Here is a 27069-nt window from a genome sequence, read left to right as displayed (position 1 = left end):
AGTTACAAAGAAGCAAACAGCAGGATATAAAAAGCCCGTCCTTCAGTCCGAGCAGCTGCTCAGATAAACCGTGAGACAGATAAATAACCCACAGCATCTTCACTTCACGACTCATCCTGGTGTCTTACACATTTTTGCACCAGTTCCTCCTTTGAGGGACATCTGATGCAGGTTCTACACAGAACTCTTAGAAAGTTAAAACACTTAGCTATCCAACAGATCCTTAAAGAAACATTTTTTGTCCTAAAACATTGATAAAGTGATTTAATCAGCTGATCTGTTCACTGAGGGTTCTAATCACTTCTTAACCATCCAGAACCCTCTCAGATGGGCTAAAATGTTCTTGTAGAACTTTTCAGAGCTCCTCAATGAGTTCTTCAACAAATGTGTAATGATTACGGCTGCAATAGTACCTCAACATAGATGTTAATGTTCCTCATCACCTCTTCCCAAAAACACTTAAAGGGAACCATTTGTAATTATCCAAAGAACCATTAAAAAACCATCGAGTTTCCAAGGGAGTTTAGCTAAGATGATAAAAAGTTCCTCAAGGGTACTTTAGAGGTTCTTTAAGAGTTCTTGCCTTCAGAAAAGGGGTTTTAATAGTAAAGTCTAGATTACAGACAGAAAGCAAATGCTAACGTTTTTCGCTAGTTTTGTACGTTCCGTGTTAGCATTTCAGTCTTTCACACTGACTTAGCTAGCTAGCTAGATTAGCTCTCACGTTTCTGAGCTCTCAAGGTTTCTGAGATGCTGCTAGGTTTTAGCTTTCACGTCACCTAAAGATCTGAGAAAGTTTCTGTTTTAGCGATGAATTCGAACGCTAATCCGCACCATGAGAATCAACATGGACGAAGACTTAACTATCACACAGCGCTACTTCAAGCATGATCTCTCTAGCCTGTCACTCTCAATCAGGTAACGTTTACACTTGATTGGGATTATTTAGTGAAGCAAACTGATTACCTCATGAATATGCAAATGAGCTGGTGTGATCGGTTACGTCCTGATTGGAGCTTCCAGGAAGCAGCTCATCTTTTCTTCATGTTTTGATTTATCTCAGGTTTAATTAAAGCCAGTTGTACTTACAGGCTCCGTCCAGGACAAAGTGCTGACTCTGGACTCTCTAGTGTCCGACACCTTCCGGGAAATCAGGCGCTAACTAACTGACGCTTCCTTAAGAAGCGTATTAAGCGTTTCGACGAGACGCAGCAAGTTTAATGTCAGGAAAAACTTACGGAAAAGATGCTAGTCACTTTAAATACATGTTCATGCTGATTTGAGTGCTAATGATTAAAAAACAAGAGGTTTGGCTTTGAGGAATGAAGAGCAAAACTTGTTTACTGCTAATAGTGTTATCCTAAAATATAAATACAATTGTTATTTATATTATATTTAATTATATTTTTTTGTATTAGATGAAAAGCAAGAAACAAATAAAAATTTAAATTAAATAAAAATAAATTTAAAAATAGTAAATTAACAGATCAGAAATTGTTCTATTGGCTAAAATGGAACCTTATGAAGTTTACACACATGTTGTCATGGTAACACAACAGAGTAAAACATTTATTTATTGTTTTTAAAGAACTATGTTTATTTTGCAGGTAGCTATACCATAAATCACTCCTACAGTACAACTTCCTCAGCACAGTGTGGCCAGTAGAGCTAGCTAAACTTAGCTTTATGTCTAATTAGCTAACTCCAAGCTCTTAATATAAAATAAAATAAAGTGGATTCAAATATGTCTGATTTTTATTTGTGGTTCATACACTATATAGCTAAAAGTTTTGGGACACTCCTCCAAATCAGTGAATTCAGGTGTTGTTTTTCAGGGGTTGGGCTCCGCCCCTTAGTTCCAGTGAAAGGAACTCTTAATGCTTCAGCTTCATACCAAGACATTTTGGACAATTTCATGCTCTTTGTGGGAACAGTTTGGGGATGACCCCTTCCTGTTCCAACATGACTGCACACCAGTGACCAAAGCAAGGTCCATAAAGACATGGATGAGTGAGTTTGGTGTGGAGGAACTTGACTGTCCTGACCTCAACCCCATAGAACACCTTTGGGATGAATTAGAGCGGAGACTGTGTCCCAAAACTTTTGGCAAAATAGTGTATAAGCATGAAGGAAAATGGATGAAAATGTCAAAAGCATCACTTTGTTTCCAGTTGAAGTGACTGAAAGCTTGGATTCAGGTGACTGGATAGCTGGACAGTTAATGTTTGAAGATTAGCATCGATACTAACACTAGAGAATTCTAATATTTCTACAGAAGTTCTACAGGAAGGGTCTCGCCGTCGCAGGTGAAGCTTCGTCCCGTCTGTATCTGTGCAGTGTTTAGTGTATTCGCTGCTCTAATAATCCACACGACTTCATCGTTAAGCGATAAGTTGTGGCAGGTGTGTGAGAGCTGTTAAAACACTAGCGCTTTCTCATGCACAGCTCTCGCAGCTGAACACTCGCTCTTTAAAGTGACAAACGGGATCCCGCGAGCCAGCTGGCACCGACTGCCTCAAATTAATCCACCATCTGACTTCATCCACTAATAAATCCTGGCATGAGAGTGTGTGGGTGTGAGTGTGTGTGAGTGTGTGAGAGAGTGTTTGTGAGAGAGTGTGTGTGAGTGTCAGACACAAGGAAGTGAGGAAGAGGAAGTCATTGTGTCACAGACAAGGAAGTGAGGAAGAGGACGTCCTCGTGTCAGAGATGAGGAAGTGAGGAAGAGGAAGATGTTGTGTCAGAGTTGAGGCAGTGAGGAAGAGGAAGTTGTGTCAGACACAAGACAGTGAGAAAGAGGAAGTCCTCGTGCCAGAGACAAGGAAGTGAGGAAGAGGAAGTTGCTGTGTCAGAGACATGGAAGTGAGGAAGAGGAAGTTGTCGTGCCAGAGACAAGGAAGTGAGGAAGAGGAAGTTGCTGTGTCAGAGACATGGAAGTGAGGAAGAGGAAGTTGTCGTGTCAGAGATGAGGAAGTGAGGAAGAGGAAGTTGTCGTGTCAGAGACTCGATGCACAGCAGAACAAGTGCATTTACACACAGACAGAAACTCACCGTCTCACCGCGCTGTCCAGGGTGTCCGGGCAGTCCGTCCTTTCCAGGTGGACCCTAAACAACACACACACACACACACACACACACGCGGATGAACACGATTCTTTCAAAAAACGTAACTGAAAGATTTTTTTCCTGGAGATCCGACATGCTTAGCCTTTCATTTAAATTTTTGAGGTGTGTCTTTAAGGTTTAAATTTTAAACCATCTTACATCTAGTAAGTTCAAAACAAAGAAAAATAAAGTTCTAATGAATACACGACATAAACACAGTATTTAACATCACATACCGTATAACATTTATATATTATTAATATTCATACTCGAATGCTCTGTAGATTTTGACCTGAACAGATGTAAAGGTCAAAGTGCATGATTAATAACACACTGATCAGAAAACAGCCATACTTACAGGGGGACCCTTGGGTCCTGGGAAACCGACGGGGCCCTGAGGTCCTTGAGGTCCCTAAAAAAACATTTTAGAAGATTATACACCCTTTATTTATTCATTCATTATTTCATTCATTCATTTAATCATTTACTTATTCTTTAATTAATTAATTTATTTATTCATTATTTATTCATTCATTCAATCATTTATTTATTCTTTAATTAATTAATTAATTTATTTATTTATTATTTATTCATTATTTCATTCATTCATTTATTTATTCTCTAATTAATTAAATTTATTTATTTATTTATTTTTTCATTCATTCATTCCTTCCTTCATTTATTTATTTATTTATTTATTCTTTCATTCATTCATTCATTCATTTTTTTCTCTCTCTTGCCCTAAAAGCCAGACTTGTACGAAATGCTGCTCTCGCTGCCGGAGATTCCAGCGTAACAGATCATTTAAAACAGCCATGTCAGGAGAGTTTAATGTTATCTTAGCTCCAACACACACACACACACACACACACACACTAATGGAGTCATTAACAGCGTGGTGATTAGCTAATGAACTGAATTGACCGTGATAAATGAGGTTAAACAGTAAAACAGTTGAGTCTCCAAAGCACAGTTTCCACGCCATCATCTGCACATCTCCACGTCAGGACGTGTCGTTACGGGTTCAGGTCCAACACGCAAATGAGATGCGAATACAACACGTGCCACACTGTGTAGCTAATAAAGACCTGCGTCTTAATTAAAAGGCTGTGTAATTAGTGAGACACGCAGCGGTGTCACTGGCATGATTTGATGTCTCTATTTCATGCGACGCTACGATTCACAGACAAGAGAGCTGATTATACAGAAACCATTAGAAGTCTGACTCTCACACCATATTACAAATCACGCATGTGAATAAAAAACAATTAAAATTAAATAGAAATTAAATTTAATTTCTGAGTGTGTGTGTGTTTTGAAAAACTCTGTTACAGAAAAATAATCACTGAAATAATCACCAAAAGTATATTATAATATTATAAGAAATTAATATTAATTCATGATTATATTTTTCATTAATAACTAATTATTATTAATATATTATTATATTATATTATAAAATATAATCACCAAACTAATCACTAACGTTATTTTATTATATTATTAATTATAAATCAATATTAATTCAGTATCAGATTAATCACCGAAATTATCACCGAAGTTATTATTACTATTACTATTATTATTATTATTATAAATAATGAATTAATATTAATAATATTAATTATCCATATTATAATAATTAATTATTATATTATAAATTCATAATTATTTACTATTCATATATTATATTATATTAATATTATTTAGTATTATTTTAAATAACTGTCATGTTATTGCTCCTTTACAGCAAATTTGCAATTTAGAGTTTTCACATTTTTTATCCGTTTATAGTTACGTTAAAGTTTGTAGAATGTTGATGAGGGAAGTCTGAGGGAAACGTTAACGTTCCTGATGGTTTGTCTTGTTTATATAGATAAAAATCATTACACTATAGAATATAAACTTAATCTCAATTTCCAGAATTTTTCAGTTGCCTAGCAACAGTGTTATCCCAAATTTCACCACTTAACCAGCGAGTGCACCGTATGATCACGAATTTAAGGAGATTTAATTATAGTAGTTGTTGGTTTGGTGAAACTTTTCCTGTTCTCTTCCACTCTACAGAGTGAGGAAGTGTAGCAGAAGCACACAGCGAACAGAAGTAGTGCTATTGTTATTATTATTTGATACATGATTTGAGAAGGGACAAGCCTGCGCCACTGCAGCATGTATTATTCCTTGAACAAGTAGCAAAGGGAAGTGAGGACAGGATGTTTTTTCCTGAATATGAGTTGAGCCTGACGCTGGAGTAAATAAAGCCCTTCATAAATCTGCAGTAGGAGCTCCTGGAGACGAATAATAGATGTTTGGCTCTAGACTACGTGCAAAACTAATGTGTAGATCCTGCTGCAGTGCATTATGGGTAGCACTTACTCTCTCTCCAGGCGGGCCAGGTGGACCATCGTTACCCGCTGTACCCTGAAAAAGAGAGAGAGAGAGAGAGAGAGAGAGAGTCAGGATCGGCACAGAAAATATGCAAAAATATGCAAATGAACAACGTGTGTTTTTGTTACCTTAGGACCTGGCTTTCCGGTTGGACCTCTGGCACCACGAGCACCTCGAGGACCCTGATTTCATCACACACACACACACACACACACACACTTCCATGAGGATACATCGTATAAAGTATTATATCTGAAAACAATAATATAATACATTATATTACTGTATAAAACATACAGTATAATACTTGTGTGTCATTGACAGAAAAGGTGTGGCTTCTGTGTATGTTAATGAAGAAGGTGTGGCTTCTATTTCTGTTAGTGTCAATGGCATGGCCTCTAGGTCTATCAATTTTAAAGAAAGGGGTGTGGCCTCTGTGTTAGTGTAAAATGAAAGGGGCATGCCCTCTGTGTTAGTGTCAGTGAAGGAGGTGTGGCCTCTGTGTTAGTGTTAATAAAGGAACATGGCCTATGTGTTAGTGTAAATAAAGGAGCATGGCCTTTCTGTTAGTGTCAGTGAAGGAGGTGTGGCCTCTGTGTTAGTGTTAATAAAGGAACATGGCCTATGTGTTAGTGTAAATAAAGGAGCATGGCCTTTCTGTTAGTGTCAGTGAAGGAGGTGTGGCATCTGTGTTAGTGTAAATGAAGGAAGCATGGCCTTTGTGTTAGTATCAATGAAGGAGGTGTGGCCTCTGTTTTGTGTCAGTGAAGGAGGTGTGGCCTCTGTGTTAATGTAAATGAAGTAGGTGTGGCCTCTGTGTGTTTAAGTGTAAATAAAGGAGGTGTGGCCCATGTGTCTGTTAGTGTAAATAAAGGGGTGTGGCCTCTGTGTCTGTTAGTGTCAAAGGGGCCTCTGTGTCTGTTAGTGAGTGTAAATGAAGGAGGCGTGGCCTCTCTGTCTGTTAGTGTAAGTGATGGAGGTGTGGTATTTTTGATTAATTAATGTGCATTGTTGTTAATTAAAGAGGTGTACCCTTATCTGTCAGTCAAAGTGATGGGGGTGTGACAGTAAAGTATTCACACCTCCATCTAAAATTTAAATATTAGTTCAATACTTAATCAGTGTAAGGTATATGGTGTGTGTACATGGACATTCAGCCTACCGTTGGACCTCGCTGTCCCCTCGGACCGGACTTCCCTGCAACACCCTAACACAAAGAAAGGAGGAGTGAGTGTGGAGAATATCAATGATGGGGTTCAATATAGATTTGGCAAAGAGCTCAGCTGAGAAGATGCCAAGCTGGTACACACACACACACACACACATACACACACACTCAGGACATTAACCGCCTGCTGTCTCTTCATGAACAGATTGCGAGGGCATTACGTGGTATTTTGCCGTATGTTTGGCATTTTACTAAAACATTAAACATTATTGACAGATAAATCTGATTCTCGGACATCACTGGAGAAAAACAGTTTTTTTGTCAGTTCACATTTTAATTTGTGCTTGCGTTCTCACAAAGTTTCAGTCTGACTGAATGCTTGTTCTCGTTAAAGACTCACGGAATTCATCACGGTAACGATGGACATGTTTCAGTCCTTTAATTTAAACAAAACAAGGTGAAAAAAAAGAGCAAACATTGTAAGGTTTTATTACACATTTAACACTAAGAGATTCTAGTTAGCTTAGTTATCTAGCTAGCTTACAAAATCTTTTGGTTATTCATTAGCCTTCTGTGGTACCTTCAGCTAGCTAGCAATTAACTCCTGTGGCGACTTTAGCTAGTATACGACTTCCATATATTTAGGTAATTAGTAGTAATATCTTTAGGTAATTTTAGCTAATCAGATATAACTTCCTGTGATGATTTTAGCTAACTAGCAAAATAACATTTTGTAGATAACTAATTAGCAATAACCTCCTGTGGTAAATTTAGCTGAAAATATCCCTGTTCGGCAATAATCTCTTTTGATAAATGTAGCATTATCAATGTTGTCTAACTTTTGCTAAACATTTATAATATTTTCTGGGCACTTTAACTAGCTATAAATACCCTTCTGTTGAAAATAATCTTGAATTTAGAGTGAATTTAGCTGTTTAGCAATAATCTCTTATGATAAATGTAAGGCATTAGTGATGTTGTCTTGTGGTAACTTTTGCTAATCAGTTATAATATTCTCTGGTAACTTTATCTTGCTATAAATAAACTTCTGTGGTAAATTTAGCCATCTAGCAACGACTTTCCAAGCAACAATGTGCAGTTATGACATCAGCCAGATAGAAATAATGTCCTTTGGTAACTTTAGCTAGTCAGAAATAGCTTTCTGATGTAACTTTGCTTAGCTAAAAATATCTGGTGATAACCCGTAACAGCTAGGAATTATTTCCTAAGGTAAATTTTGCCATCTAACATCTTTGCTTTGACTAATAACTGCTGCACCTAGCTTCATTCCATGAGAATAAATCTACAACCTACTTTGCTAATATTATCAAGCTTCTTTTGATAAATTTCACCACAGAGCAACAACATCCTGTGGTAATTTTAGCGAGCAAGCTAAGTTAGCAGGGTGAATAAGTGTAAGTTCGGGCTGGATTGTTAGCGCACTACAGTTACCATAATGACTAAGATTACAATGTCATGGCTGGTGAAGATGGAGGCTGCTAGCATCTAAGCTAAAGTTCTGAATTGTGACTCTTTAGACAATAGAACTACTCTGTTTGGTATAAATAGTTCATCATTTTACCTCAGGATTTGTTTATAAAGAGTTTTTTTCAGCTTCGGGATAACATCTGTAGAGTTTACAAGATAAAACTCTGGAGAAAAAACCTTAATTCACTCTCCAAAGCAGCCGAATCTGTGATGGCAGGAATGCTAGCAGCGTGCTGTGTGTAAACGCTGGCTATAATCCCATGTGGAGTGTGTGTGTGTGTGTGTGTTCAGTATAAATGCGCACAAATTGTGTCCAGCAAAGCCCAACATTTAACTTTGCAGCTTTCCCCCAAAACCGATCGACTTTTTCCTCTGGTTTTGTGATTCAGCGTCTTTTGTTCTCGAGTATCGATCGGCGTCTGTGTTTTCGTTGTAAATCCCTTCATGATGGGAATCAATGAGCCCTCTGTGTGTGTGTGTGTGTGTGTTATGATGCAGCGTGCAATTTCATGCACAAATCTAATCTCACCCTGGCTCCTTTCTCTCCGTTAGCTCCTGGGAATCCCGGGAATCCAGTCGAGCCCTGTGGATCAGACAGGAAACGTGAGTGGGATCGTTGCTAATTTCAACACAACACAATTAGACATGTATCTTTATACACAAATATATTAAACACCAACAGTCGCTAATTATAATTAGCATCATAAAACGTATACTAGTAAACTAGAGACAGCTGTTTAGATCAGGAAAATGATTAAAAATACACGATTCTGATTGGCTGACCAACAGTTTATCGCATCACCACTCCTTCTTATATTGTGGCCTTTCTTTAATTAGCCAAATATATGCGCATATTTAACTGCTACAGGGAAAAACACACCAAGCCGTTTCGAATGCAGTGTAACAGGAAATGATAACGTCAGCTAATTAGTCTTAGTTCTGCATGTTACCAGAAACGTTACAAGAAACATCTTTTATCTAAAATTCACATTCTTGAATCTTTCAGCTCCAGGAGGCTTCTTGGTAATTAAACATGTATGCTGAATGAGAAATTGATCATTCCCTTTCTCATAGTAGCTTTGTGCTAGGTGCTGCGTGGTGCAGTAGAATCGGATCAGTGCTGATGCTCCAGTGGCTGCACTGTGCTACTACATCAGAAGTGATAAAGACGTGTCAGCTGTACACTACAGCTCTAACAGTGAGATGATGTAAACGTGACTTTGCTGCTGATAAAAACACACACTTCACACACTATTTATTTTATTTCCAGTTCAGTTATTTCAGTTTAGCTATATTTGACCAATCAGAATCGAGTATTCCACAGTATGACCGTGAATATGAGCTGTATTATACTATGTCTGGAGATGATAATGAATGAAGTAATGATCACAGAACAAAGAACTATTTACCCACACGCACACCCACCTACCCACACACACACACACACACACACACACACAAGGCTGTTTCTAACCACAATTGGTTGCTATAAGACTCCAGGCCACTAGGGGGTGCAATGATTTTTAAAATAGATAAGAAAAACAATATGTTACTATCTTTCAGGGTGAAAAGGTTTATGAAAAGTAGTTACAGTGCTCCCCCTTGTGGTGTGACAAGAAAAGAACAGGCAACTTACATAGCGGTATTAAGGAACTAAGTGGCGATTCTGAAGCTTTCATAGCTATCCGGAGTGAAAAAACACCCAGAATGAACTTCACTGAAATGAACTAGATCAAGTCAGCTACTCCACTTTTACTTGATGATGTACAAGTTAGCAGCTAACTAGCTAACTAGTATCTGGAGTGATAAGTATTAAGCTAACATAAATCAAGTTGTTGCGCCTAGCTCTGATTAAGTTGTTGCTAAATGTCAAGAAACGGACCTGAACAAATGTATACACACACACACACACACAGGTTTGTCTTACTATCCTTGTCAGGCTTTGTTAATGAGGACACAATTATTAATACAGCTAGTTAACGCTCTTTTAGCTGCAGCTGTGTGGACTGGCTAAATATCAGCACAAGGTCAAAACACAAGTATATAAACACACACACGCACACACACACACACACATGATACAGGTGACTAGGACAGAGATTTGTGCATGCTGCTGAATGAGGACGCTCTTACCCAGGCTCTCCGTTCAGGCCAGCGTTATTTGCAGCAGAGAAAACAAATCAATGAAATGTTTTAAAGCCTCCTTCATTTACACACCACACCGATGTTGTGATTTAACTCACACACTGTGTTTTACGGAATCAACAACAGCACCTGAACACCACCTCTGTGATAAACACTGAAACTCTGAAGCAGTGACAGCTCAGGGAAATTTAGCCTGTGGGGATGATGAGAAATCAAACTCTAGCACAATCTCTTCTCTCATCCATCTCTCTCTCTCTCTCTCTTGTTGTGGAATATGCGACCTGGCTGATGAAAGCCATACATTTAGTGAGGACGAGAGCAGAGAGGGGAGGGAGAGAGGGCACACTTTTCTTGGCAATGACTCTATTAGCATAAAGCTGCCGATGCTACGATGCGATCGTAAGAAATAGAGCCTTGTGATTTGTTTTATTTTGATTTCATTCTCCGCTTGCTTGTGAAACAGTTTACATTTCTTTAAAAAAAACGAGACACTACCAGTCAAAAGTTTTTCGACACTCGACTGATTGTATATTTTTCCTTGTTCTGATAAAAGCTTCTGGTTAAAGCTGTTTCTAAGGCAATCCACCTCCAGGTCTACGTTTCATTTCTGTAAGATCATTTCCTCGTGAAGCTGAAGCTATGGGTAACAATATAAAATATAACATTGTTTAGGTTTTAATGTCCACATGACTCCATATAAATTATTATATAGAAATAACAACATAAATCTTAAATAGTACAATTGAAGAGCTACAATGGGGTGCAGCGGGGGTGCACAAACTTTTGACTAGATGCCCAGTCTCCAGCAAGCAAGCATCAGTCAATCAGAAGTGGCCTAAATGAGTTTCCCAAGCACACGGGGGAACAAAATACATGAACACACTCTATGTATTAGTTCTGAAATGTACAGAGATTGATTTAACACCTTCTGACCAATCAGAATGCAGAATTCCAGAGCACAGTGGGATAAATACTGCATGCATCACTACAATGTCTTCACTAAAGCTTTACTAAAATTTGGAACTTCATCCATTGTGATGTAACAACAAAGACCACCTTAATCTCTACTTCCTAACCAAACACCACTAATCCCTAATCACCAAACTCTTATCACTAATCTCTAAACTCTAACCCCTAATCCTGATTAATCCCTTATACCTTATCCCTAATCTAATCATTAACCTCCTAATTACAATCCCTAATCCCAATCCTAATCCAAAATGTTAGATTTAAGATGGTGTTATTTACAGACCTCCTTTGTTTTTGAGTTTTGGATTAAAGCCGTTTTATTTTGGTCATCAGTCCTACAACCTCAAAGCTCTAAGAATTCAGCTACTTTAATAACAACTTCAATAGCAACACTTCAATAACGACTTTAATAATGACGGGTTGTGACTTCTTCAGACCCCGTGGTTACGCTTGACCGAACACTTTCACTAATGCAGAGCAGTGGGAGTGGACGTACCTTCGGTCCCTGTCGTCCTGGATATCCGGGCAGTCCGGGAACTCCGAGTTTACCCTGATGGAAAACACCGGAAAATCGACTGTAAATAAACTGTATTCTGTACATCAGCTCCAGATCTTTACAGTTTAACACAATATTTCTATTTCTACCATTTCTCAAAGCGTCGCCATATAAAATTCTAAAAAATGTATTAATCCCAGATGATGTAAAATTACTATTGAGTCAGACTCCACTGAACACCTTGTTTTATTTATTTACAATTTTTTCTATACAGCATATGTACAGATATTTATTTATTTATTATTTATTAAAAAAATTTACATAATTTTATTTAATATCTTTTCCTTTTCTCCTATTTACTAGACATGGACATTTTTTTTATATTTTTTTGTAATATTTATAAAAATAACTCAAACTCATGTCACACAATTTTTTATGAGCATTTTTACTGAATTCTAGATTTTTCTTACTGAATTAAAAACTATTTTCATTTTGTTCAATTTGTAATTAATTTATAAATTATTTAAATTTTAAACATTAGAAAATGATACAGCAATTGCTTATATATATATATATATATATATATATATATATATATATATATATATATATATATATATATAAAAATTTACTAAATATTGTTTCTCAGGTTCATTTAAAAAAATTCTGAGCTGTGTTTTACATAAAATTCTGTAAATAAAAATAATATAAGGCAGTTGGAAGTTCGAACCTTTTCTCCAGACAGACCCATGGGTCCAGATTCACCAGGTGGACCGGCACGACCTTTAGGACCCTCAGGACCATCCTCACCTCTGGATCCAAGCAAACCGACCTCACCCTAAACACACACACACACACACACACACACAGAGGCCAGTATATTACAATTGCATATATAATTGTTAGAATTATATAACATACAATTAAATTTTACAAAATTACAATCTCCATTTAGTGTGTGTTTGTGTGTGTGTTTGTGTGTGTGTGTGTGTGTGTGTGTATGCTCACTCTGTCTCCTTTGGGACCCATGTCTCCTTTAAAGCCAGGGAATCCGTCTTCACCCTGAGGAGAACAGATAATAATCATTTTAATTATTAATAATTCTTATTATGATTTACACATACTGTAATAACAAAAAAATATTCTTTACACTCCGGTTATTTTCTTGCATAAGTATGTGCACCCAGGTTCAGAGCTGAAGGCTGGACCATACTGCCCCCTACAGGCTAGATGGTAATAATGGCATTGCTCTTATTCTCTGGTTGTTTGTCTAACATTGATAGACAATAGATATAAAAAGCCTAAGAGACCTGAGTTCAATATAAAAGCTGTGATCAGATCTAGAATTTTGGGTGATATTTTATCTTCAAGTTAAGGTGTGGTACACAGATAGACTGAAAGGTGTGAAATCAAACTGAAATCTTCCTCGACAATGTATTAGCGTAGGGGTGTGTATACTTATGCAACTAAGTAGTTGGCTTTTTTTATTTTTCCTTTTTGCCCTTAAATGTTTATGATTATTTTTTTCTTTAAATTTTATACATTAACATTTCACACTGATGATAGAAAATGTTCTGATATGATTTATCTTAATTAAAAAAAAAAAAAATAAATATCACAAAAACCTGCCATTTTAACAGCAGGGGCGTGTAAACTTTAGATCCACTGTACATGAGATCGCAGAGAATCATGGAATCACTTACAGTGAACAAAGTGTAGAAATTAGGAATCATTTACAGTGAATGAAGTCTCAAAACTAGGAATCATTTACAACGAATAAAGTCTCAAATTAGGAATCATTTACTGTAAGTAAACTATAAATTTGAGTCTCATAACTAAGAATCATTTACAGTGAACAAAGTCACAAAACTAGGAATCATTTACAATATATGAAGTCTCAAATTAGGAATCATTTACAATAAATAAATGAAAATTTGAGTTTCCATACTAAGAATCTTTTACAGAAAATGAAGTCTTAAACTAGGAATCATTTACAGTGAACAAAGTTTCGAAACTAGGAATCATTCAAAATGAATGAAGTCTGTAACTAGGAATCATGTACAATAAACAAAGTCTTAAATTAAGAATCATTTAAATCATTTAAAATCATTTAAAGTTTTAAATTAAGAATAATTTCCAATAAATAAAGTCTCAGAACTAGGAATCATTTACAAAAACAATTTATTCAACCATTTCACTGAGTACCAGACCCAATCTAATGATTTTAATTTTCATTAACATCACATTAATGATGTATTTTGTCATGAAACAGAATTTGGATCCTCACCTTCTCTCCTTTGCCACCTTTAAGTCCTCGGACTCCGTCGGCTCCCTGTTTAAAAACACAACCTGCGGTCAAACCTCAGAGAGACGATATTTACAGTTTTATGGCTCTCTAGAAATTTCATTTGTTTTGTACCTTTACACCACGAGGTCCTGGGTATCCGATCGGACCCTGAGGCCCAGACTGACCCTAAGAACAGAAAAAAGAAATAAAAGATCAGTATTATAATCTTCATATATTAATCTTTAAAACATACGAGTTTACATATACGCAAATATAAACACTAAAAAAAAAACAGTAATAATCCTATCTGCCCTCTTCCTGTGTTGGATATTTATTGAATATTTTTAATAATAAGTGAACATTATTAATAATAAAATTATTAAATAAAATAATACAATTAAATAAAATTTAAAAAATGATTAAGAATTATTCTGAGCTTCCAAGTGTATTAAATCATTTTAAGTTAATTATTAAAGAATTTATTAATCAATTTAAGTAAATAATTCTGTGCAACTTAAATAAAATTAATTCATTAAAATGAATAAATACTAGACCAACGACAAAAAGTTGATGCAATTTTTTTGTCTTATGATTAAAAATTCTTTTATTTATTTGTTGTATTATTAAATCATTACTGCATCATTTTTTAAATGTTTTAATTGTAAGTGATATGTTGAGTGTGAGATTTAAGCTGGAATGCCAATAACTAACTAAACAACTAACTAATTCAGCTAACAATCCAGCAGGTTGTAATTTAATTTAACATAATACATCCAGATTATTGGATAGGTTTTCGCGTAGCTAAGCTATCAATATCAGGCTAATTGTTTCTAAATTGCATATTTCTGTATACTGTATATTTATATATTTATTTTCGGATTACCGAATCATCAGAAAGCTGTTAATGATTCCACAGAGAAGACTTTTTAATAAGGAGGTTAATATTTATAATTCCTCACTCCAGCGCTACAAATCTCCACACATTATTTATGAGTGATGATGGAATATATATTGTCTGGTGCAGAGCTAATCTTCAGGAAGCTGCAGATCAGATCTTACCAGAGCTCCTTTCTCTCCAGGAGGTCCCTCTTTTCCAGGATGACCCTGAAACAGACCGAGTACGTTAAGTATGCAGACTCATCTCACCTTTTTTTGTGACTCTATTTATGTGAATAGTGCTCTGGAATTGCAGTAGACACGTGCTGAGTGAAAACACACACTCCTCTTGAGTAAAACAAATATATACATATTTAAATAAAATACACAGCAGATGATGATGATGATGATGCAAATATTAAATGATCAATTATTAAAGTGTTTGTCTACAGAATAACAGAATAATAGGTATTTGTAAACATATACCTACATTTAGGTAATTAGGTAATTTTAGGTAATTTATTTGTCACACAGACAAATAAAACATTTGTCTGTGTGAAGCTTAAGACAAAGCAGTTAACATCGTGTGTGTGTGTGTGTGTGTGTGTGTGTGGAGTGATACTTACAGGAGGTCCATCAGAACCGGGTAAACCAGGCAGGCCAGGACGACCTTGAGGACCCTGAGAGAGAGAGAGAGAGAGAGAGAGAGAGAGAGAGAGAGGTAAATCAGTGCTGCTCCTATTAGAGCAATGATTTTAACGTTATCATGACAACCACTTTATATATACATACTGTATAAAATAATGAATGCTGGTTTCTAGGCTGTTGCTAGGTGGTTACTATGATATTCCAAATGGTTGCCAGGTTATTGTTGGTGGTTGCTATGATATTCCAATTGCAGCCTAGGGTGTTGCTAGGTAGTTACTACAGAAAACCAGTCGGTTGCTAGGTGGTCAGTATGGTATTCCAGGTGATATCTACTCCAGATGGTCCCATATGGTTGTTAGCTGGTTAATACGGTACTCCAGGTGGTAGATTGGTTGTGTGATACATGATATTACATTTAGTTGCTAGGGTGTTGCCAGGTGCTTGCCACAGCACTGTCTTTGGCTGTCAGGGTGTTCCTATATGGTTATGATATTGCAGGTGGTTGCTAAGGTGTTGCTATGTGAGTGCCATGGTATTTCAAGTGGTTGGTAGGGTGTAGCTCTGTAGTTGCTGTGGTCTTCCAGATGGTTGCTAGCATGTTGCTAGGTGGTTGCTATGGTAGTTCAGGTGCTTTCTAGAGTGTTGCTATGTGTTTAGACAGGTAATCCAGGTAGTTGCTAAAATATAGCATTTGTACACTAGGCTGTTGATATGCTATTCAAGATGATACAAGGTTCATGGTTTCTATGGTGTTTCTAGATGGTTGTGATGGTATTGAGTTTAGTTGCTAGGTGGTTGCTAAAATATTTACTTTGGTTGACAGAGTGTTGCTAGTTTGTTCCATCTGGTTTCTATGGTATTGCTAAATGGTTGCTATGATATTCCAGGTGGTTGCTAGAACGTTGCTAATTGGTTGCTATGGTAGTGCAAGTTGTTTCTAGGGTGTTGCTATGTGGTTACTATAGTATACAGATTGGGTGATATGATGTTGCTAGTTGGTTTCTGTGATATTCCAGTTAGTTGTGAGGGTGTGGCTATGTGGTTGCTATGAAATTCCATTTAGCATTGCTAGGTGGTTACTATGCTATTCTAGGTGATTGCAGTTGTTATTGTAGACCTGGTGATTGCTAGGTTGGTGCTAGTTGGGTTCTGTGATATTCCATCAAAAAAAAACACAGGGTGATGATGTAAGCAGTGCAGGGTGATGATGTAAGCAGCGCAGGGTGATGATGTAAGCAGCACATGGTGATGATGTAATCAACAGGACTACTTACTTTTTCCCCTGGTGGTCCGATTGGCCCTTGCGGTCCAGGCAGCCCCTGTTGGACAGAAAGAGCAGATGAACAACCTCTGGTGTGTGTGTATGTGTGTGTGTGTGTGTGTGTGTGTACACACTATTTTAAAACTAATAGAGCCCCCATTGTTTTCATGTGAACTGAATATGGGATTGGAAAAGTGTGTATTTACAGTGTGTGTGTCTGTCCAGGCGAGTGTGCTTACTGTGTGTGTATCAACAGCCAGGTCTGATTACTGTGTGTGTGTGTGTGTGTGTGTGTGTGTGTGTGTGTGTGTGTGTAATATGAACTCAGTGTTGTATGAATGAGATGCTTTCACTGCCCTCACACAGCAGCAACACTGAGGCTCAGTTTAGTTTAGGCTAAGCCCCGCCCTCTCACAAACCCCAGCCAATTAAAACCAAGATATACTTAACCATGTATAGAAAACAATTAACCATTAAAATAATAATAATATTAAAAATAATTTAATAATAATTTATCTACTGCAAATAAATAAATAAATAAATAATATTTTGTTTTTGTTTTCCAGACAATAATAATAATAATAATAATAATAATAATAATAATAATAATTTTGAGTTGGTAGAAAATTTTCAGCATTTTAAAAAAATATTAAAAAAAAAAAAATCACACCAGACGTGTGAGTGACACACAGGGAGCTTCCTCACAGGTCAGGTGTGTTACATGTGAACTCACCTGTGTTCCTGGGATTCCCTGCTGACCGGGAGGACCTGGTTCTCCTTGAGGTCCCTAGAAAGTAAAAGAAAAACACAGGTAAAGGATCTACCCCTAAAAAGTCTACTTAAAGAGGTGAGACAAATAAAAATCATTTTAGAACAAAGAGCTAAAAAATGGCATTAGCTTGTGATGCTTCGTGTTTTTATTCCATGACCAGACATTTTAATCCGCTTGGCTACCTCACGCACAGTGTTTCCTTCCATGACCAGTTAGCACTTCATCTACAAGTTCCTGACCTGAGGTAAAGGCTCGACCTTTCAGATGGTGAGGTTAAGCTTATTTAGCGAATGGACTTGAAGTAAACACACGGCATCAATGAGTGCTGGGAAAATGGTGCTAGCGATTTGTGTTGTTTGGCAACGTGAGGTCATGTTAGGTTCACGTGCCAATCTTCAATTCTGTGCTAGCTCACTAACACAACATGACTGTAGAAATATGATAATCTTTCACTAATGACCGGTGTTACAAATGACCGTTTCTTTCTTTACCTAATTTATTAACATTTAAAACAATCCTTAATGATAATATGATAATAAAAACCTGAATGATTTTTTACACTAGAACATTAATATATTAATTTCTAAATGTTTTTCATCAGAAAAAAAGATTGCATCAATTTTAGTCATTTTAATTCATTTATTTATTTATTGCTTTTTGTATTTTTCACGTTTTCATCCAAAACTGTGCCAAATATTTTGCAATTTCTTTATAATAATCCAACATTTTATTTTAAAATGCTACAAAAGCTTTAACACACTATTATGCTAATGAATTCAAAATTCTTCCAATATAATTTGCGATGAGAATTATTAATAAGAAATTTCATTAGAGACGTTAGAAAAGTAACATATAAAAGTAACAAACAAATATAATTCTGTAAGCAATGCTATAATGTTTAGCTGAAAGGTGAAGATCTAAAATCTTACCATGTTTCCTTTCTGACCCTGAGGACCATCCACACCAGCTACACCCTACAGAGAGACATCACATCAGATTAGCACTAAGCTATCAAGGAATAAATAAATAAATAAAGTGTAAGTAAACACTCACAGGCTGGCCGGGAGGACCTGGAGAACCTCTGGGACCGGGCAAACCTCTTGGACCCTGAGAGGAAAAACATGAAGGAGTTTAAAGCAATATCCATGTCGTCTGAGGCCCATATTTTGTTTATAAGTTATGCGAGCTGCTGCGACATCCAATCAGATCAGCTGAACTCAGCTCCTCCCCTTTCTGCAGTCAAGACAGCTGATCAGTATTTAGGTCATAATTTATAACCAGAAGGCTGTTCACTGGACCTGAGACTAGCTACAGAGTACTGAAGAGGTTAAAATAGGAATTGTTGAAGTTACGATATGAACAGACTGAAAACAGACTGTTTATAGATGAATAGATGAAAAGTAGCTTTGTTTTTCGCTTCATGAGAAGGAGGTTTATCTTAATCCAGACCATCAGATATGAAGCTTGTGAGAAACTGAAAGCTTGTTTGTTTAATCAACACTATTAACTCCATAAGCAGTGACTGGGCATGGCCTTGTGTGAGATAAAGAAAGTGATCACTGATGGTTAAGCATTAAGTATCATAGTCACTTATCTGGACTTTCATAAATATCATATCTAAGTCATAGATGTACCTGAACCTAACAATATTTTCTCTCTCTCATGTACTTTTGCAAAAACCCACTAACATCTATCTATGTGAAGCCACGCCCAAATGCTAGCAATACACGTGATATAATGCTTGCACCTATGGATTAGAGATACAGTCTGGCATCAGGGCATTTATGAAGGAAAACAGGAAGTTCTGTCCTAACCGTGTGCAAGGTGTTAGAGAAAGTGTAAACTCACGCTCTCTCCAGCCAACCCTCGTGGTCCGATCTCTCCGTCCTCTCCCTACAGAGACGAGACACGACAACTATTTAATATTTCAACCAAACACAGCAGATGCTATGAAGTTTACACTCTGATTAAAGCACTTACTCGAGGTCCGTCCTCTCCAGGAGCACCATGGGGTCCTGGGGGGCCAGAATCTCCCTAAAATGAAAGGAGTAGAGAAAAATGGAAAATTAAACCAGAGAGAGAGATTTTCATCTTGTGTTATCTCTGACTGTAATGCATATGTGCCTCGAAGTTAATGAGCTATCATGTGCTGAGTGATCGTAAACTCTGTGTCCTGCTCTCGGTGCCACTGGCCTTTCCTCAGGATGTTGGTGTTTTCAGTGCCATTAGGGAATGCACAATGTAGGCAATCCATCACAATGACACACCATTTATTACTGCTAACTGGCTCATAAATTATAATGAGATATGAACATATGTCATAATCAACTACACCTAAATGGTTAGGACTCGTTATTACTGTGGCATGTGTGCATGAGTTACTGTGGGAGTGGTTTCATCTCCGGTTTGTTCACTGATAACCACACTACACCTTTAAACACATGCTGAGATTTTTAAATGCAGAAAAATATTGCATACATTCCAGATTTTTAACTCTGTAATTTAATCCAATGTCAAACATTACTGATCTGAACATACAGCATGCATCACATATCACTCACAGCAGCACAGCGTAGTCATATATGGTATATGGCATTGTATAACAATGACGTAGGTAAGATAGATAGATAGATAGATAGATAGATAGATAGATAGATAGATAGATAGATAGATAGATAGATAGATAGATAGATAGATTATGATATGAGGTAAAGATGATACAATGTATAATTCAGTACGAGGTACTGCTGATGCAATGTAACATACAGTATGAAGTAATGATGTGATGGAACATACAGCGTGAGGTAATGGGGACAGAATGTATTATCTGGTCTTGTGTAAGGATGACACAATATAACATCCTGTACAAAACAATAATCACGTAATGTAAGATACGGTATGATGCAGTTTTAATACAATGTGACCGAGTTTGAGGTCATAATGATGTAAGAGTGTAACAGTGATGTCACGACTGTTTAATGTAACATAGATTACTGATACTATTCTAGAATAATTTAGTTTAACTGATGTTAATGATAACGTATCAATGTAAAGTAAATTAGTCAAGAATAAATCATGATGTTTGTGTTTATTACTGTTTCTATAAAAAATAAAAAAAACATTTCCAACAGCACCTCATTTCAAAAACCACCTCTAACAATACAACCGGTCCTAACTTACACAAAAAAGCAAGCTATGTTTAAGGTGTCTGAGATGAACTCGTTATATTACAGATCCTATCTTCTTCTTCTTCTTTGGGCTTTTCCCTTCAGGGGTCTCCACAGTGAATCATCTCTCTCCACCTATCCCTATCTTCTGCATCCTCAACACTTACACCCACTAGCTTCATATCCTCATTTATTCCATCCATATACCTCCTCTTTGGCCTTCCTCTTTTCCTCCTGCCTGGCAGCTCCATGTCCAACATTCTCCTACCAACATACTCACTCTCCCTCCTCTGGACATGTCCAAACCATCTTAATCTGTCCTCCCTAACTTTGTCCCCCAAATGTCCAACATGAGCTGTCCCTCAGATGTACTTGTTCCTAATCCTGTCCAACTGTATCACTCCCAAAGAGAACCTCAACATCTTCAGCTCTGCTACCTCCAGCTCTGACTCCTGTCTCTTCCTCAGTGACACTGCCTCTAAACCATACAGCATGGCTGGTCTCACCACTGTCTTGTAATATTACAGATCCTATAAATCCTGTAAAGATGTTTTCGTCTGTAATCCAATAAAAGCCTGTGTCTTGTTCACCTGGAGCACAAAGCAGCACTGTTCAGCTCTGAAATGCTACATGCGCACACACACACACACACACACACACACACACACACACTGACTAGATCATCTGAAACTCTCAACAAATCATCATTCTGTCATTATGTCACAGCTGACACAGAGAGTGACAGAAAGTGACAGCTCTCTGAGTGTTGGTTAGCATGGTTAAAGATATCCTGCTTATATAACTCAGTTATATAAGTGCTATCTTATCAACTAGTCACTAACTTGCTAGCTCCCAAAGCTGACCCTGAACTAACCTGAACTTCTTAATCACAAATGTTAAATGTAACTATAAACTGATAAAATGCATGACGTTTCCTTCTCTAATAAATACAAAATGATTATCGCTGGCTGGGTAGAATAATTACTAAACATACTGTGTGTGTGTGTGTTTTATGAAGCAAGACGGTGTTGTTGGTACTCACCCTGTGTCCTTTCTCTCCCGGGAGACCTGGAAGGCCATCAAACCCCCTATCACCCTACACACACACACACACACAGAGAGAGAGAAAGAGAGAGAATGTCAGAAATGTGAATAGTTTTAACACTGGCTTGAATATATATCTAAATTAATTATCTAAATAATATGGTAGCTTTTTGATGTTCTAACCTTAGCTCCAGGTTCTCCAGGCATTCCACGAGCTCCATCAGCTCCAGCACGACCCTTTAACACACACACACACACACACATTATTATTATTATTAGTACTATTAATAATAGTAGTATATATATATATATTATATATATATATATATATATTTATTTGTAAAAATATTACATATATTAAATGTATTTTTAAATTAATTTTCTCTTTATTTTTTATTTTTCACATTTTAATTTAAATGCCTAGTTTATGTTTCACTTCTGAATTTTTCATTTGAGAGACAGAGATAGATTAAAAGTGAAACCAATGAAAATATAGTAGAAATTTTAAAAAAATGTATTCAATATTGCTGCTAAAGGCCTGAGGCTGAACCGCTCCGAGGTCCTAACTCACCCTCTTCCCTGAGGGTCCGATCGGTCCTGGTGGCCCCTGCATCCCTCTGGGACCCTGCAGAGGACAACACACTCAGAAACACAAAATACAGCTACTGCTGAGTGTGTGTGTGTGTGTGTGTGTGTGTGTGGTGTCTTACCTGAGGACCTTGATCACCGGACTCACCCTTCAGACCCGGAGCACCAGGAAGACCCTGATAAAGAGAGAGAGAGAGAGAGAGAGAGAGAGAGAGAGAGAGAGAGAGAGAGAGAGAGAGAGAGAGAGAGAGAGAGAGAGAGTCACCCCCTACAGTGTGTAATACACTCAAGTAACCAGCAGAGGGCGGTCTCTCACACAGCTTCAACTTCAATAACATCACATGATGGACTTTATTTCCTCTATAAGAGCGTCTTTATATTATCTCTTTTATATTAGCTATTTTTTTAAGGAATTACAAAATTACAATAAAATAAAATTTTATCTGATTATAATTGGATGGATGGATGGATGGATGGATTAATAGACGGATGGATGGAGGGATGGATGACATTATTTTATTTATTTAATTAAATTAAATGAATTATTATATTAAATGAAACAATTTAATCGAGAGAATATCGGTGTGTCTTGGAAATAAATGGATTGTTGATTTCTGAATCTTCCGGAACATTCTCTCACATGACTTGTATTTAATTATGCGACGTGTCGTTAACAGTGCTGTTGATTATGAATGAGCTGATGGAGGACTGTGATTGGCTGGAGCCTCTCTGATTGACGGGAAGGCGGATCTTCAGGTGAAAGCCCAGCGTCATCACAACAGACAGCCGGTTTCTGACCTCTGTGGCTCTACACACACTGACCAGGCTACTGATTGGTTGATTTGAAATCCTTTTTTTATCATATGGATTTTATAAAAAATTGTTATAAATCAGTGAAATCAGAATGTTGTCTTGTATTAAATCTGGAAGTTCTGTTTAGCGTTCACCAAACAGTGTGATTCTTTCAGGATCTGTTTTTTTATATTGAATAAAATCCATTAAAACAATGGAATAGGGCAAAGTGACGAGTGACTCACCACAGGACCACTGCGTCCCGTTAGACCCATCGGACCGGCAGGACCTCGCATAGCCAACTGAGGACAGAGAGAGAGAGAGAGAGAGAGAGAGAGAGAGAGAGAGAGAGAGAGAGAGAGAGAGAGAGAGAGCAGAATAAATTTATGAATGATAATCAAATTGAATCACTGAAACATGACTCAGTACTTGTATAACAATAATATACATATTATGTGTGTTTTCACTGTATATATAGATACACACACTGTATGTGTGTGTGTGTGTGTGTCTATATAGGGTGTGTATGATGGTGTATGATCTCTGACACCTGTTAACCCACCTGTGGGTCGTCAACCTTCGCTGCTATTTTTACTGTTTACCAAGTTGCCTCTTTTAGCGAATCCCAGACCCCATCAACCCACTACCCCCTCCCCTTAACTACCCATTTCCACCAACCCCGCCCCCTCGCTTCTCAACCGAGGCCATAAACTTTACACACAGATGCCCTCCTCATGCAGCAGGAGCTGTAAAACACCCCACCAAAAGTGCACTTACCCTGGCCTGGGACAGGATCGCCTGAGCCTGAGCCTCCTGAGCCGAGACCACCGGGCCTTTCTCACCATCACCACCAAAACGGAACTGCAACACACACACATACACACACACACACATACACACACACATACACACACACACACATACACACACACACACACACAGCATTCACATATCACTCAAACTGATTCTATCAAGTTAATAAATAAACTAGATAGAGAGAGAAAGAGAGAGAGAAAGAGAGAGAGAGAGACAAACAGACAGAAAGACAGATAGATAGATAGATAGATAGATAGATAGATAGATAGATAGATAGATAGATAGATAGATAGATAGATAGATAGATAGATAGATAGTAGAGAGAGAGAGAGAGCGAGAGATAGATAGATAGATAGATAGATAGATAGATAGATAGATAGATAGATAGATAGATAGATAGTAGAGAGAGTGAGAGAGAGAGAGATAGATAGATAGATAGATAGATAGATAGATAGATAGATAGATAGTAGAGAGAGAGAGAGAGCGAGTGATAGATAGATAGATAGATAGATAGATAGATAGATAGATAGATAGATAGATAGATAGATAGATAGATAGATAGATAGATAGATAGATAGATAGTAGAGAGAGAGAGAGAGCGAGAGATAGTAACAGTAAATTACCGGCAGCATCAGCATGGTACCAGGAGGACCTGGCACCCCATCTGCTCCAGGAAGCCCGGCTCGACCTGGAGGACCCTAACGAAAAGGAAAAGAAAAATTTATGACATCCTGTAACACTTCCTACACAGGTCATAACTCTGAACTACAAACACATTCATAACCTGTAATAACTTCCACTTCCACTATACACACTGTTCTGTATTCTACACACACACTAGAATATAAATATACACTATATCCATGAACATCCCTGAGACTTTATCGCAAATTTTATGATGTTCATAAATGCATTATAAAGTGTTATAACATCCAGGCCTTCGTACCTTCACCATAAACAGTAAAATTCCTTTTACATACAGTATAACATGCTAGGAATTTGTTAATAACATGCCATAATGCTTTATAAACCAGATATAGTCTCATGAACACAACTTGTAATACATTCTGTTAACCACTCATAAAGCATTATAACTTGTTATGAAGTGTAATGCATTTTCACGTTTTGTCATAAAAAATGTTATGAATGTATTTATAACACATCATATAGCTGACACAAACTGCACTCGGGTTTCTTGCATACTAATGACAAATTTATAATACGCCCTGTTAACAGTTTATAAGGTGTTATAACCACTGCTAGGGTAACTGACATGCATAAGAACATGTAAAGGGGACTTACAATACATTATAACATGCTAGGAATGTATTAATAACACGTCATAATGCCTTAAAAACCAGGTATAGTGTCATGAATACAACTTGTAATACATTCTGTTAACAATTCATAAAGCATTATAACCCCAGTTATTAAGTGTAATGCATTTTTTAGGGTTTGTCATAAAAATATATTAGGAATGCATTAATAACATTAATTAATAACAGTTTATAAGGCTTTATAACCACTTCGAGGGTAACTTCGGAAGCAGACATGCATAGGAACATGTAAAGGGATTTATAATGCATTATAACATACTAGGAATGCATTCATAGACCAAGAAGAATGTGGCCTTGATAGAAAATGTATTTCTTTTTAAATGAGTCGCAAAAATCTATAAAGAAATAATAAAAAGCAGCTGAGAAACACGGTGCTCTGACTCGGCTCACTGGTCAGCACCACACACACACACATACACACACACACACACACACACGTTTCTTTGAGAGCTTTATTCCAGATAAACAGCTGTATTCCTCTCAGTATGTCTCGCTTCTCACACACCTGAGCTCACACTTACCTTCTCCCAGAGGTCTAGTGATCTAAACTGAAAGGCTCCACTCCTCCCCTCCCTGCAGTGAGGTAGCCATTGTTAAATAAACAGAGGAAACTAGCTCTCCTGGAACATTATTAACTCACAGCCTTCAAAAGAGGCCCAGAGGACTGGTCATCTCCACCATCTCCACCACTGCATGTCTTTATCAAATACAGAGCAGAGGCAGAGTGGCTGGGTCTAGAATCTTCTCTCAACATGAGATAGGAGATATGTGATGGTGTGTGATGGTCAGTGTTGATGTGTTGGTGTATGATGGTCAGTATTCACATGTGCTTGTCCGTGATCGTGTTGGTGTTTTTAATGGTGCATGATGGTCAGGGTTGGTGTGTGACAATGATTGTTGGTGTGTTTGATGGTGTGTGATGGCCAGTGTTGGTGTGTGATGGTCAGTGTTGGTTTGTTTGATGGTCAGTGTTGGTGTGTGATGGCCAATGTTGGTGTGTGATGGTCAGTGTCGGTGTGTGGTGGTGTGTGATGGTCAGTGTTGGTTTGTTTGATGGTCAGTGTTGGTGTGTTTTATGTGTGATGGTCTGTGTTGGTGTGTGATGGTCAGTGTTGGTTTGTTTGATGTGTGATGGTCATTGATGGTGTGTTTGATTTGTGATGGTTAGTGATGGTGTGTTTGATTTGTGATGGTCAGTGATGGTGTGTGTTGGTGTATGATGGCCAGTATTCACATGTGCTTGTCCTCGATGGTGCGTTGGTGTTTTTGATGGTGTGTGATGGTCAGTGTTCATGTGTGACAAAGATTGTTGGTGTATTTAATGGTCAGTGATGGTGTGTGATGGTCATTGTTTTGGGTTGTATATTAGTGTGTGATGGTCAGTCTTGGTGTGTGATAGTCAGTGTTGGTGTGTGATGGTGTGCTGGAGTGTTATGGTCAGTGTTGGTGTGTGATGGTCTATGTTGGTGTGTGATGGTGTGTATTGGTGTGTGATGATCAGTGATGGTTTGTGTTGATGTATATTAGTGTGTGATGGTCAGTGTTAGTGTGTGATGTTCAGTGTTGGTGTGTGATGGTGTGTTGGTGTGTTATGGTCAGTGTTGGTGTGTGATGGTCAGTGATGGTGTGTATTGGTGTGTGATGATCAGTGATGGTGTGTGATGGTCTGTGTTGGTGTGTGATGGTCAGTTATGGTGTGTGATGGTCTGTGTTGGTGTGTGA

The 27069-nt window shown here is 37.4% G+C and overlaps 1 protein-coding gene across 1 annotated transcript in view; it reads right to left on the bottom strand.

Annotated features, from left to right (window-relative positions):
- col11a1a (collagen, type XI, alpha 1a) overlaps window positions 1-27069 on the bottom strand; it is a 97274-nt gene that overhangs the window by 30175 nt on the left and 40030 nt on the right. Inside the window, exons 12-37 of the mRNA XM_058399108.1 lie at window positions 24634-24708; window positions 23972-24055; window positions 23440-23496; window positions 22525-22578; window positions 22386-22439; window positions 21998-22051; window positions 21813-21866; window positions 19584-19637; window positions 19452-19496; window positions 18657-18710; window positions 18533-18577; window positions 17565-17618; window positions 16845-16889; window positions 15549-15602; window positions 15106-15150; window positions 14179-14232; window positions 14047-14091; window positions 12768-12821; window positions 12490-12597; window positions 11760-11813; window positions 8679-8732; window positions 6656-6700; window positions 5622-5675; window positions 5482-5526; window positions 3464-3517; window positions 3052-3105 (exon numbers count right to left, since the gene is read on the bottom strand). Coding sequence (XP_058255091.1) covers window positions 3052-3105; window positions 3464-3517; window positions 5482-5526; window positions 5622-5675; window positions 6656-6700; window positions 8679-8732; window positions 11760-11813; window positions 12490-12597; window positions 12768-12821; window positions 14047-14091; window positions 14179-14232; window positions 15106-15150; window positions 15549-15602; window positions 16845-16889; window positions 17565-17618; window positions 18533-18577; window positions 18657-18710; window positions 19452-19496; window positions 19584-19637; window positions 21813-21866; window positions 21998-22051; window positions 22386-22439; window positions 22525-22578; window positions 23440-23496; window positions 23972-24055; window positions 24634-24708 — 1449 coding nt within the window. The remainder of the gene's footprint in view (window positions 1-3051; window positions 3106-3463; window positions 3518-5481; window positions 5527-5621; window positions 5676-6655; window positions 6701-8678; window positions 8733-11759; window positions 11814-12489; window positions 12598-12767; window positions 12822-14046; window positions 14092-14178; window positions 14233-15105; window positions 15151-15548; window positions 15603-16844; window positions 16890-17564; window positions 17619-18532; window positions 18578-18656; window positions 18711-19451; window positions 19497-19583; window positions 19638-21812; window positions 21867-21997; window positions 22052-22385; window positions 22440-22524; window positions 22579-23439; window positions 23497-23971; window positions 24056-24633; window positions 24709-27069) is intronic.

Source organism: Hemibagrus wyckioides, linkage group LG01 (genome assembly GCF_019097595.1).
Source record: "Hemibagrus wyckioides isolate EC202008001 linkage group LG01, SWU_Hwy_1.0, whole genome shotgun sequence".
Lineage (NCBI taxonomy): Eukaryota > Metazoa > Chordata > Actinopteri > Siluriformes > Bagridae > Hemibagrus > Hemibagrus wyckioides.
Note: the sequence above shows the minus strand (reverse complement) of the source record. Positions and strands in the feature narration are given on the sequence as shown.